General features: G+C 37.8%; 2 protein-coding genes across 7 annotated transcripts in view; both read left to right on the top strand.

Annotated features, from left to right (window-relative positions):
- The first annotated feature begins 2,230 nt into the window (after positions 1–2,230).
- Positions 2,231–14,516, top strand: part of LOC124263026 (heparanase-like) — a 197,915-nt gene continuing 185,629 nt past the window's right edge. For 3 of the 6 annotated variants that reach the window (XM_046697637.1, XM_046697643.1, XM_046697642.1), the window contains exons 1-2: positions 2,231–2,429; positions 3,407–3,537. In XM_046697637.1, the coding sequence (XP_046553593.1) occupies positions 2,239–2,429; positions 3,407–3,537 (322 nt within the window). In that variant the 5' untranslated portion in view covers positions 2,231–2,238. Of the gene's footprint in view, positions 2,430–3,406; positions 3,538–12,626; positions 12,878–14,516 lie in introns of those variants that run through there. The other 3 variants (XM_046697644.1, XM_046697638.1, XM_046697639.1) reach the window with 3 other exon arrangements.
- On the top strand, positions 4,358–10,616 carry LOC124263030 (heparanase-like). Its single transcript, XM_046697649.1, has 8 exons — positions 4,358–4,484; positions 4,925–5,097; positions 5,373–5,423; positions 6,009–6,209; positions 6,437–6,551; positions 9,644–9,759; positions 9,983–10,123; positions 10,395–10,616. The coding sequence occupies exons 4-8, from the start codon at positions 6,064–6,066 to the stop codon at positions 10,552–10,554; spliced, it is 678 nt and encodes a 225-aa protein (XP_046553605.1). The 5' UTR covers positions 4,358–4,484; positions 4,925–5,097; positions 5,373–5,423; positions 6,009–6,063; the 3' UTR covers positions 10,555–10,616.

Genomic DNA, 14,516 nt, shown 5'->3' with positions numbered 1-14,516 from the left:
TTGGGATCCGATCACAGTTTATCTTCATTATATACATGTTGTCAGCATCAGTGGTTTAGGCCTGCATCATGTCGGGTTTACCACTAACATTATACTGTGATTTTACTGGAATAGTGTTTAAAGCAGTGTATAACCAGCTCGCTCACTCACACATGATATATGTATTCACAGTAGATTCAATCCTATGACCCAGGTCACTACGACGCCATGACTGTACGATGTAAATACCCTTACAACAGCCGAGCAGACTGATTTAGGTACGTTAACTGAAACAAATGATGTCGGTCAAACCCTAACCATAGAATATGACTGTCGATGGTCACTCCAACAAACATCTCGTCAACTTGATGCACAACTTTGTCAGTAGATATCATCACATGAACCTGATGCTGCTGTGACGTGGTGAACGCTGGTATCCATAGTAACACTAGGAGCCAAATCGGACTAAACGTATGTACCATTACGAGCTTGGCCTGTTGTGGCTGTGGTGCTGACTGTCAAGGACTGGCTGTGGCGTGCATAGATAACAAACTTGACATGAACGTAGGAAGAATTATTTCTTATCTTAACTATCTATATATAGGTCCAGATATCAAGTACTTCATTCGATCATTGGTTCCAATACGACTGTTTGAGATGCTGCTGGAGCAAACATGGGAAAATGTTATTGTCACCGATTGGTTTTCATGATTTGATATTATACACCTCGACAGGCGCCTCTTTCTTGGACGTGATTAATTTGAGCTTACACGCAATCAATTTAATTCATGGTTTGGCATATAAAACAGCAAAAAATAAAATAATAAACATACATATTTGAATCGCAGTACAATTACAATGATAACAAGGGTCCACTTTTAAACAAGAAGAGCCAGGAGAAAACTGGTAAAATGTATCATATATCAGAGGATATATGTTTGAATAATTGGAGGATTTGGAAACATGCCGAATTAATGTTACGTGTAAAGGGTCATTCAGTGGTTAATTATAGTATAGTCCTTTGGTCAACTTAATGCAATACAATGGTTTATGAACAATGGCTGGATTCAGGGTTTCAAATATGAACGCAAATCTCGCCTGAAAGATACTGAGGAAGATCATGGGAATTGCTTTCATTAATCATTTGATTATGGATTGCGTCCTCATTCACAATTGGTCTGCATAATATTCATTTCTGCTCCGGTTGGCAAATCAAAACAAGGTAATGTGGCAGTGGAGACAGCTTCATGTACGAATCTGTTATGTTTCCATTCAGGTTAAGTAGCCAATTCCCTGCACTAATTTACCTGAACTTGAGATAAGTGAAACCACCTCATGTGTTTATATATTTAGTGTCAGAGTGACAAACAAACTCAAGACGAGAAAACATTTTCCAATAGACAGCTTTTCCTTCATGCCGTACAAATTTGCCATCAGCTCCACCCTTTTGTACTTACATTTCAAAACGTTTAAGGTACAATCGAACATGGACATGTTGTCAAGATTTCCAAGAGAGTCATAAGTTGTTTGATCACGGTTATAGCATTCAAAGAATCAGTAAACGCTTATGGTGGACACGTGGAGGCATTTAGAATCTAACCATGCCCAAAATATTCAACACCTGTGATAACCAAATAAATTTGAATAGTCATCTTCAAACACTGAGTCGGTTAAGAAGAAATTCACGTCAAGGAAACAAAACCTTACAAGGTCGACACCATCACATTACAAGGTCGACACCATGACATTACATTTTCTGTGTTTCTGAGAAAGATACAGTCATGCAGATTTGTCACAGTCTCTCTTCAGTTAATTGGTAAAACGGCTGAAGCGTTCCGTAACATGAATGTAACGAACCTTGATGCAAACAGACCTATCACTCGACAGGACATTTGCACCAATGTTATGAACGATAAACCCTATGAGGATTTGGGTCAGAACGTGTCCCTGGAATCTTATCGTTTTCGTTCGATTGGACGGAAATGAAATGGTACGACCAGGGTTTAAAACTTGGCTGATCATTTGACGGAGTGTCACAGTAAGATCTATCTTGCAACAATCTATCTGTGTACGGTTACTCGAAATATGACGAGTGTCAGCTGTTATGTCACAATTCACGAGATATTACTCATTAAAAACACAAAATTTTGAAATGGCGACACAGCACAGTCTATATGAAATCACTTCAGATAAATACAGATCTCAGATAAATACAGATTACGTGCGACATACATTCACATTAGAAAAAAGCCTGGGACAATGAAGGTAACGCTGTCAGCTCTCCTCTTGGTCACCACCTTCATATCCCACACGTCAACGGGAGCAGTCAATGTTAGTGTCACAGTTTTAACAACACAAGCAGTTTCATTTATTGATGAATTATTCATTGGTGTCACTCTGGACTCCCATCTCCTGCCCGCCCCGCAGCACTGGGGAGGATTAGACTTCAAGTAAGTAGGTCAAGGTGATCGACACAGAGGTCGACAGCTATCACATTATTGAAGATTCCTTTCATCTGTTTATAATTTGTATTTTGGACACACTTATACTATGCAAATCTTATCGATGCAAATAATCGAGAGAAAAACAGAAATTGGATCTTAATCACGTAAATCATCTTCAAAGTAATTGAAATCAATAAAATGATACTGTTGTATTCTAGTATCACTTTCAGGACCCATTATATTAATTGTCTTATTCATGCACACTGTTAAAAGACCTTGTGCAAGAATATAAACCAACACGCCATCTGAGGTGATCACAACAACACATGTGCCAGACTGTAGTCAGCCGGACCAAGACATTTGGTGAAAGGTCTTTTCAGGTTGTCGGCCCAGCTTTGTGGAACAAATTACCCCTCGCTTCGATCAGTAGAGACATTCAGTACTTTCAAATCCAGATTAAAAACTCATTTGTTTAGCATTGCATACGGAGTTCAGCAGCGCTCTTGAGCAGTCTACTGGATGTTAGCGCTATATAAATGTAAATGTAAAAGGAAATATAACTTTATGTTATATTTGGGATTACACTTTCTTAGTAAAGTACAGATTCTAGTCCGGTGGAAGCTGCGGTGGCTGAGCGGTCTAGGCGTCTGACTAGGCGTGCTGGCGATGAGGTGCCTGATTCTGAGGGTGTGGGTTCGAATCCCGGATGGGACTCAACCCCAAAAAAGTACTAGAATCTGTACTTTACTAAGAAAGTGTAATCCCAAATATAACATAAAGTTACATTTGACCACTTTCTAAAATGGCATTGTGTATTTCATAAAAGGAAATAGAATGACTTCAGTCAAGCCAACTACCTTCAGACAAATTGGACTAAATAACACTTTGTCATTGTTTCTGCCTCGACTTGGAGATGGGTGAACGTGCTCATTTACTTATTTATGTACATATTATGTAATCATGTTACCATGTGCTACCCTCAGCTCTCAGAAAGTTCAGGCCCTGGCTAAAGGTTTGGCTCCATGCTACCTGAGGATTGGCGGAACTGCAGGTGATGGTTTGACCTTTGACCCTACAGGTCATGGCACAACAGATGTCAATAATACATTTACAGGTGTGTGTATCTATTTTTCTCTGTTGTACATTTTGTCATGCTATGGTATTTTGCATGTATAGACATCCATCTGAGAATTCCGGACTTTTATTATCCCTGAGGTAAGAGGATATCAGATGCTCCAAATATTCGAACATCTTAACTAATTGGTGATCTCACTATCGTTAAACCTGTTGTGTCTGCAGGGGCTACCTGACATAAACCGTGCAATTACAGGTGCTTAAATCTATTATTGATATACTACTCACACTTTGCTAAGGATAAAAAAAATCCCAACTTTACTTAAACATAGATTTGTAAATTGAAACTGGATAAATAATAATATGGAAACACATCTTTAGGCAAACAGCCACTTTAATCTAACCTTATGCACTTGATACATGAGTAACCATAAAAATGGTTTTCATAGCACCAATGAACCATTTTGAACATCATGGAACGAGTCACTGACAACTAAACAACACCTGGCGATAGCGGGAATGGGTTCCACAAGATGCAATGACATACTGAAACCTAGGATTCATGCTTACAAGAAGCTTAGATATTTAAACCAACTTAAACCCCACATCATAGTTTTCTGTTGAATCAATTATTTGATCCTTAGCAAAGTGTGAATAGTATATATATAATTTGTGGAGCCAAGGTATTGCACGCGTGTATACCTCGAAGGCCAGTACTGTTGGGTTTGGGGGGTCAGGATAAAATGTGCTTCGAATACTGGAGCATCATAAGCAAATGGGACCTCATTATCGTTACGCCTGTTGTGTCTGCAGGAGCTACCTGGGATGCTGTTATTACATTTGTCCGTAATGTCAACTGGAAGTTAATGTTTGGTCTGAACGTACTGAAGAGGAAGGGTGGTCACTGGGATCCTACCAACGCCAAAGAACTGCTGCAATACAACAGTGCGAAGGGGTACCAACTGGCAGGCCTGGAACTCGGAAATGGTATTAATATAACCATAGTGCTGAATACATAACTTAACCATTTTATTTCGTTAGATTGACTCAAATACAAAATAACGAATTGCATGAAATGTGCCAAAACTTTGCAAATCTGATCATGTTCTTTTTCAATATTTTTAAAAACTAACATTTATTCATCTAGCCATATTCAGGGATACAAGCCATTGAACGCTACTGCCTATTTTGTTCAATACAATTCAATAGACACATAATAACTGGATTAAACAAAATGTGCCCTGACCTTGCATTTGAACATTTAAAAAAAAAATGAGAAATTCACTTTTGTCCCTTATTTCATACTCATTTTCCTTCAATAAAGAAAAATGTTCCAATTGTCAATTCCAACAATAACGTATGACTTGAGAATATCATGTCATGCAATTTCTAGCACAAAGCAATCCGGAAAGTGTTAATTGTTACAGAACCTGACATATTCCCTGAGAAACATAACATGACTGTGAGTGGCAGTCAGTTGGGTATGGACTTCTACAACTTCAAGAAGCTGCTCCAAACGTCGCCAGGGTATGAGAAAACACCAGTAATAGGACCTGATATGGGGTCTGTAACGGGATCAAGAACCCAGTTTTTTTGCTGAGTGAGTGTATTTATCCGACAGTTGTGTCAATGAACTTACTAACGAGAAGTGGACATACCTCAGCAATATCGCATTATACCGTTTAAAATCGTTGACGCAAGAATTAACCTCAATATACATTTGTAAACAGTTCCCTACGGATTCGTCAGTTGATGATTGGTGTTTCGAATGTGGAGTTTGATTTAATGTTAGCGGTTATCATAGTGACAATAGTCATGAACACATGAGACATCATAAGACCTCAAACTCACAATTTAACCCCACCTTGTTTCCAGTTTCTTCACAGGAGGCGGGGACAAAGCCGTAGACAGGATAACCTTCCACCAGTAGGTTGATTTTGGTATCTAGGAAATGTTCTAAACTGCTCAACTGTTTGCTGTGGACTTTTATGACAAGTCTACTTGACCTGTTCAAATATTTCATTCCAATTATATTTGTAGGCATTAAAATGTTTTGATAAATTTGTTTATACACCTTGGAATTTTCTTTTCCTTTAAGTGGCATTTAGATGCTGGTGTGATGAGGAGGAACACTTTTTATGGATAGAACTTCTTTATTGCAATAAATCTACACAGAAACGTCGCATCTGTTGCAATAACGAAGTTGTCTATCCATAAAAGTGTTCCTCTGCACCTTGGAATGTTGCTCCTGAAACATCACCAATGCTTTCTTTTATCTATGCGAATCCACCTGCTCATTTACACATGAAATCGTTTCCAGAGATAATCCTATTTTATCTATCTTAAAAGTTCATCATCAGATTTGTTAAATGATGGAATAACATGAAGCATGTAATAGAATAATTATTTTTGCTTGTACTTATTCAATATGTTACATGTTTCATGTGTGATATTTCCAACCAGATAAGGTGGATGAAACATTACTATCAGGCCTGTTCCCCTTTCGTACAGATACTACACCAACGGCCATACTGCACAAATCTCTAATTTCACCGATTCCAAGTTGATGGACCACCTGATCTTTACTATACAGACAGCGTTGGATGTGACACGACGCACCAACCCACTTACCCCAGTGTGGCTGGGAGAGACGTCCTCCTGTTATGATAGCGGTGCTACTGGAATCTCCGACAGATACGTCGCTGGGTTTCTGTGCGTAAGACAGCAGCACAAAATATACCACGTACACTTTGTACATTAGTCAATTGGATTCGCATAATAATGAACAATGCCTGTTCATAATAATTCTTTCTAAAATGATGTTTATGAAGTAAAACTCCAAGATAAGATTTGACCTTAATTGTGAGCACTTATGTAACGTACTAGTAATACAACAAAAGGAACATCTACACCATCTTTTGAAAGTGTAAACTGTTCAGGTGGCTGGACAAACTTGGTATTGCTGCCCGGATGGGATTGAAAGGAGTCCTCAGACAGGATTTCTACGCCGGAAACTATGGACTGATTGACCATGGCACCTTTGATCCATTGCCTGTGAGTATAGAGACGATCCCTTTCTTTCTTTCTTTCTTGATTCAATAGTCACACGACATCTTTTGGACAGTTGTATTACTGATTTTCACACTGCACAATTCTCTAATTTTACTGATTTTGAGCTTCAGTTATACAGAAATTTGTTATGGAAGCGTCAAGCGCACCAAGATCACAGATATAACATCCACCTGTGCTTTTAACCCCTTGATAAACAAAAGCTCTGGCTACAGTATGTTGCTGAGTGTATTTGCTAAGTTGCTCACAGCTCATTATCCTTGCCTCTCTTCCGTTGCCACTTCACTGAATATGTTTTCTGTGGAACTGTGTGAAATGTATTAAGCACTGAAAGAAAGTTTTCTAGATGACTCAACTCTGTAACAATGATTTGTATACAATGGAGTTGAGTAAGCAAGCATATTAGAACTTACTACTAAACTTACTACCAAAATAGGTTCTTTGACATTTCATTTAATTTCCATAGGTGTATGTGTGTTCATATCCTGCCATGTGCTTTTAGGCTTGTGAATGCTCTTACATTTTCCAATTTACTGTGAATGTGCATTGTACCAATTTAATTGTTACTTGATAAAGTAGCCTAGCCGGGTCACATCGAGCACTAATCTCTTGCTTGGTCAGTGTGGGACGAGAAAAAGTCACCGGAAACTAATGCTTTTCTGATATTTGTCATTCTCCTACGTTTATTGAATTTCACTGGGGCAAATGGGAGATTTCATAACTCCTATTTACTTTGTAGAATATGACCAGAAACACGAAAATATAATTCATAATAAATTTTGCGATCTTTTATTATTAGGACAAGACAAAACATAATTCGGTCATCTAAACAAATTACCCTGATAAAGATCCATCGCTCTATGGCCTTTAGGCAAAATGACATCTGTTTGAAAATCAAGCCTAGATATTCTCCAGTATGAACGTTTTTAATATGTTAGTTATGAGTGACTCACGATCAAAAGTATAGTCCTGACTGACTTCATAAATAAAACAGATATAGTAATAGTCACATATGTTGTGATTGATGTGGCAAGGTTCCTGATGCGGCATTTCGCAATACTCACTCACTAACCTGACCTTATATAACCTGGCCTTATATAACCTGGCCATATATAACCTGGTCGTATATAATCTGGCCTTATAAAACCTAGCCTTATATAACCTGGTCTTATATAACCTGACCCTATATAACCTCGTCTTATATAACCTGGCCTTATATAACCTTGCCTTATATAACCTGGTCTTATATAACCTGGCCGTATACAACCTGGCCTTATATAACCTAGCCTTATATAACCTGGTCTTATATAACCTGATCTTATATAACCTGGTCTTATATAACCTGGCCGTATATACCCTGGCCTTATATAACCTAGCCTTATATAACCTGGCCTTATATAGCCTGATCTTATATAACCTGACCATATATAACCTGGTCTTATATAACCTGGCCCTATATAACCTAGCCTTATATTACCTGACCGTATATAACCTCGTCTTATATAACCTTGTCTTATATAACCTGGTCGTATATAACCTGGTCTAATATAACCTGGCCATATATAACCTGATCTTATATAACCTGACTTTATGTAACCTGGTCTTATATAACCTGAACTTATGTAACCTGGTCTTATATAACCTGGCTTTATGTAACCTGGTCTTATATAACCTGGCCATATATAACCTAAACTTATATAACCTGGCTTTATGTAACCTGGTCTTATATAACCTGGCCCTATATAACCTGGTCTTATATAACCTGGCCTTATATAACCTTGTCTTATATAACCTGGCCTTATATAACCTGGCCTTATATAACCTGGCCCTATATAACCTGGTCTTATATAACCTAGACTTATATAACCTGGCATTATATAACCTGGCATTATATAACCTGGCCCTATATAACCTGGCCCTATATAACCTGGCCTTATATAACCTGGCCTTATATAGCCTGATCTTATATAACCTGACCATATATAACCTGGTCTTATATAACCTGGCCCTATATAACCTAGCCTTATATTACCTGACCGTATATAACCTCGTCTTATATAACCTTGTCTTATATAACCTGGTCGTATATAACCTGGCCTAATATAACCTGGCCATATATAACCTGATCTTATATAACCTGACTTTATGTAACCTGGTCTTATATAACCTGAACTTATGTAACCTGGTCTTATATAACCTGGCTTTATGTAACCTGGTCTTATATAACCTGGCCATATATAACCTAAACTTATATAACCTGGCTTTATGTAACCTGGTCTTATATAACCTGGCCCTATATAACCTGGTCTTATATAACCTGGCCTTATATAACCTTGTCTTATATAACCTGGCCTTATATAACCTGGCCCTATATAACCTGGTCTTATATAACCTAGACTTATATAACCTGGCATTATATAACCTGGCATTATATAACCTGGCCCTATATAACCTGGCCCTATATAACCTGGCCTTATATAACCTGGCCTTATATAGCCTGATCTTATATAACCTGGCCATATATAACCTGATCTTATATAACCTGGCTTTATGTAACCTGGTCTTATATAACCTGGCCTTATGTAACCTGGTCTTATACAACCTGGCCTTCTAGGTCATAAAGACGTCGGTAGCACTCAGTGGCACCACAGTTAGCAGTGCAGTACATGAGATAACGGTAACGGTAGAAGATAATGTTTTTCTCAAAATGGAAATAAGAATGCAGATGGCATCCAACAAATGAAACATCCACACACTGACTGAGCTGTAATACTGAGTTGAATACATATAGATATTTCAGATCGGCCTCTTCAAAGACACATTTTCGGAAAATGTTACAACATTTTGAGCGATATGTTGAAGTGAATATTTAGCGCAGCAAAACATAGTTGTAGTGAATTGTACCTTTGCTGTATCTTTACCAATTGCAGTGTTATGTATGGCTGCTTTATGAATGAAAAACTGGAGAACGTATGATGCAAAACAAATTTCCCTTGGGACAATAAAGAATTATCTTATCTTTACATATATGTTAATGACAGTTTATGAGTTTGTTTTATTCATGTCTTCTACTGCAGGACTACTGGTCAACTGTCCTGTACAAGAGACTGGTGGGGGACGCCGTGTTTTCTGTGGAGGCGAGCGTGGACAACAGCACCATCAGAGCCTACGCCCACTGCACAAAGCCATCCTTGTAAATTGCAAATTCGCAAGTTTAACTATATGTCGATATAAATCTTTCTCATGAGATATTTATAATATGAATCTAATGTTCCCATTTTCATTCCTTATTATACACGTCTATAGATAGTTAGAATGAACATAATCAATACAGAATATAGGAGTAAAACGTTATAGGTTCAGATACATATTTAGTCAAGGGAAACGGTCCTCTAATATAAAGTGTTGTGTTTTAGTTCCTATGGCTACGGGCCCGGAAGCGTGACGATGTACTTCCTGCTGCCCACGGATAACACTACCTCCATTACGTTTCCACAATTTCCCAACCAACCTGTAGATGTGTTCTGGCTGACGCCAGTCGATGGACTCACTAGCAAGTAATTCTACCAGCCAACCTCCAAACGCTTTCTGGTTCACACCAATTGGTAAACTCATTACCTGGGAATTTCCACAACGAGAGTGTAGACTGATGTTACAGGTGATAAATTTAACTGAGAAGTTTCTTCTGGAAAACCACAGAAAATCAGTTGAAACGTGATGAATGAGCTGCCATAATAACACTTATTATTTCTACATGCAAATATGATTCAGGAAAAATACAATATACAATTATCATGTAAAGTTCATAATCAGTCTTCACCATTTCAGGACCGTGGCCTTGAACAACAACCCGCTAAAACTTGTCAATAATACGCTGCCGGAGCTGAAACCTTACAGGACGGGAAGAAACACTGTTACCTTCCCCGGGAAGTCATTCGGGTTCCTCGTCTTCCCTGAGGCTGACGTGGCTGCCTGCAGTAGCCAGTGATGATGTTCACAGAATGATTCAGGAGAATTTGCACTTGCTATGAAAATAAATCTGAATGTGTATTCTTGATTTGTTATTTTTTAATGGAATACATTTATACTTAGATGTTTACCGTTCACATTATTTCAGATATACACGGGGTACACGACTGTGCACCCAAGATTTCAATGAAGGTCATACCACCTGAATTTTTCCTTTTTTAAACCAGCTTTTAAATTGATTAACTCACGAATGTAAAACTAACTGCATCGGATCCCATATGGCCTGAAATATGTTGTATACAAATCATTATCTGCATTACACTGAGAGCAAGAACTAAAGGCTTCAAAACATCTTTACCACAAGGTATCTGAAGGTAACAATGATAAGCCGCATGTACACCACCGATTACATTCGAAATATGTGTCGTTACATATGTCATTGTGTAACCTTGTTGCTGAAAGTATGTGTATATATAACCAGCAATTTATTCTTCATTAAGACACAAACACGGACTCGTTCATGCCTGAAACTCACCGTCTCATCACATATAAGGTATGGGTTAAAAGTGCGTAATAAAGCAAGAGTGCCAACCTCAATAGACTAGTCGAGACGGGCACATTATGATTCAACTGACTGACTGACTGAGTTTGGTTTTACGCCGCTTTTAGCAATATTCCAGCAACATCACGGCGGGGGACACCAGAAATAGGCTTCACACATTGTACCCATGTGGGGATTCGAACCCGGGTCTTCGGCGTGACGAGCCAACGCTTTAACCATTAGGCAACCCCACCGCCCCCTATATGATTCAAAACTGCACAGGCAGGATATGTTTCAATGATGACAAAACTATGTGTGCATTTATATCGGCACAGCACGTTATGTAACTCTGCCGACACACCATAATGTGATCAGTCTTGACACAACATAATATCTTCAGTGATGAAAAAACTCAATATGTATCATAGACAAGACAACACGACATGTATCAATGATGGCACAATACTATATGTTCAATAATAAAACTACACAATATGTTCAATTAAGAAGCAACACAATATGTATCACAGAAGACAGAGCACGACATGTATCAATGATGGCACAACACAATATGTTCAATAATATAACTACACAATATGTATCACAGATGACACAGCACGACATGTATCAATGATGGCACAACACTATATGTTCAATAATATAAGTACACAATATGTATCACAGATGACACAGCACGACATGTATCAATGATGGCACAACACTATATGTTCAATAATATAACTACACAATATGTATCACAGATGACACAGCACGACATGTATCAATGATGGCACAACACTATATGTTCAATAATATAACTACACAATATGTATCACAGATGACACAGAACGACATGTATCAATGATGGCACAACACTATATGTTCAATAATATAACTAACTATCACAGATGATGTATCAATGATGGCACAACACTATATGTTCAATAATATAACTACACAATATGTATCACAGATGACACAGCACGACATGTATCAATGATGGCACAACACTATATGTTCAATAATATAACTACACAATATGTATCACAGATGACACAGAACGACATGTATCAATGATGGCACAACACTATATGTTCAATAATATAACTACACAATATGTATCACAGATGATACAGCACGACATGTATCAATAATGGCACAACACATATATGAAAGATAAACCACGTATAAGTGTCAGTAATGACACAAGACAACATGTACCTATAACGATACAAACAACGTGACTTTTGTATCAATAACCTCACAACACAATATATATATATTAATATAAATAGCACTATTTGCTTATGACGACACAACATGATACACATTAGTGATGCTACACAGCCTATATGCATGTAAGACCACCTCAGATAAGTGCAGAGTACATGTGACATACATTCAGATAAGAAAATCCTGAGATAATGAATGTCATGCTTATCACGTGTAAAGTATGTTATATAAGTGCGTGATATTACATAAGTGAGTGATGTTATATAAGTGCGTATTGTTATTGATATTTTTCAAATCTGTAGATAAACACAGTCTATATAAAACCACACCAGATCTCAGATTAATCGTGGAATACATTCACATGAGAGCAATCTGAGAAGATGAAGGTAACGCTGTCAACTCTCCTCCTGGTCACCACCTTCATATCCCACACAGCGGGAGTAGTCCATGTTAATGTCACAGTTTCAACAACACAAGCAGTTTCAATTATTGATGACTTGTTTGTTGGCGTAACACTGGACTCCGGTCTACTGCCCACCTCACAGCACTGGAAAGGACTGGACTTCAAGTAAGTAGGTCAAGGTGATCGTCAATAGACGAAAACTCTGTTCATTTGAAGTTCTTAATTTGTATTCACAACGCTCACACAGTAAACTATGTTTATAACGGACTAACCAATACATCGAAGTGTTTGTGTGTTGTTTGTTCCAGCCACCGTCTGTATTATTTAGCCGAAACGAACTACATGTAACGAACTACATGTAACGAACTACATGTAACGAACTATATGTAACGAACTACATGTAACGAACTACATGTAACGAACTAGATGTAACGAACAACATGTAACGAACAACATGTAACGAACTACATGTAACGAACTCCATGTAACGAACTACATGTAGCGAACTACATGTGACGAACTACATGTAACGAACTATATGTAACGAACTACATGTAACGAACTCCATGTAACGAACTACATGTGACGAACAACATGTAACGAACTACATGTACCGAACTACATGTAACGAACTATATGTAACGAACTTCATGTGACGAACTACATGTAACGAACTATATGTAACGAACTCCATGTAACGAACTCTATGTAACGAACTACATGTAGCGAACTATATGTAACGAACTATATGTGACAAACTACATGTAGCGAACTACATGTAACGAACTACATGTAACGAACTGCATGTAACGAACTATATGTAACGAACTACATGTAACGAACTACATGTAACGAACTACATGTAACGAACTATATGTAACGAACTATATTTAACGAACTACATGTAACGAACTATATGTAACGAACTGCATGTAACGAACTATATGTCACGAACTACATGTAACGAACTATATGTCACGAACTTAAATATGTGGTCTCTTTGAGAAAAAACATAGTGCACTCTATTTACGCTCTTGGGCACGTCATATGTCAAATCCTCATTTTTGAATATCACTGACAAATACAGACAGAGGAACCTAATCAAGCTAACCACTTCAAACAAACTAGTTCATGTCAGCAGATGTCTGTAAGAACGTTCTGTCCAAATCGTTAAGCAAAGAAACGTAATGTATGTAAATGCATTATTCCATTTCTGTTGTGTTGATTCAGGTATTTGTTATTTTGTTATTAAATTCAGTTATACGTAGGTGTTTACCTTCCACATCATGTTAGGTATACATGAATGTGCTCCTGTCACCAAGATTTCAGTGAAAGTCATACCATCTTGATTTTTGTTCTCTTATAAACCGGGTTATAAATTTACGTGATTAACTCACGAATGTAAAACCAACTGCATCGTGGCCCATAGGACCTGAAATATGCTGTATGCAAATCAGTATCTGCATTACTCTGAGAGCAAGACCTGAAGGCATCAATACATCTTTACCCTAAGGTATCTGAAGGTAACAACGATAATCCGCATGTACAACACGGATTACGCTCGATATAGTTTTTGTTAATATGCCATTGTGTCACCTTGTTGCTGAAAGTGCGTGTAAAATAAGCTATTTTTTCTTCATTAATACACCAGCATGGGCCTGTTCAAGGTTGGCACTCCTAGTCTAATCACGTGTAAGGTATGTTATGTAAGTGCGTGATGTAATATAAGTGCGTGATGTTATATACTCTCCTCCTGGTCACCACCTTCATATTCCACACAGCGGGAGTAGTCAATGTTAATGTC

Source organism: Haliotis rubra, unplaced genomic scaffold (assembly GCF_003918875.1).
Source record: "Haliotis rubra isolate DU_JTF1 unplaced genomic scaffold, ASM391887v1 Scf866, whole genome shotgun sequence".
NCBI lineage: Eukaryota > Metazoa > Mollusca > Gastropoda > Lepetellida > Haliotidae > Haliotis > Haliotis rubra.
Note: the sequence above shows the minus strand (reverse complement) of the source record. Positions and strands in the feature narration are given on the sequence as shown.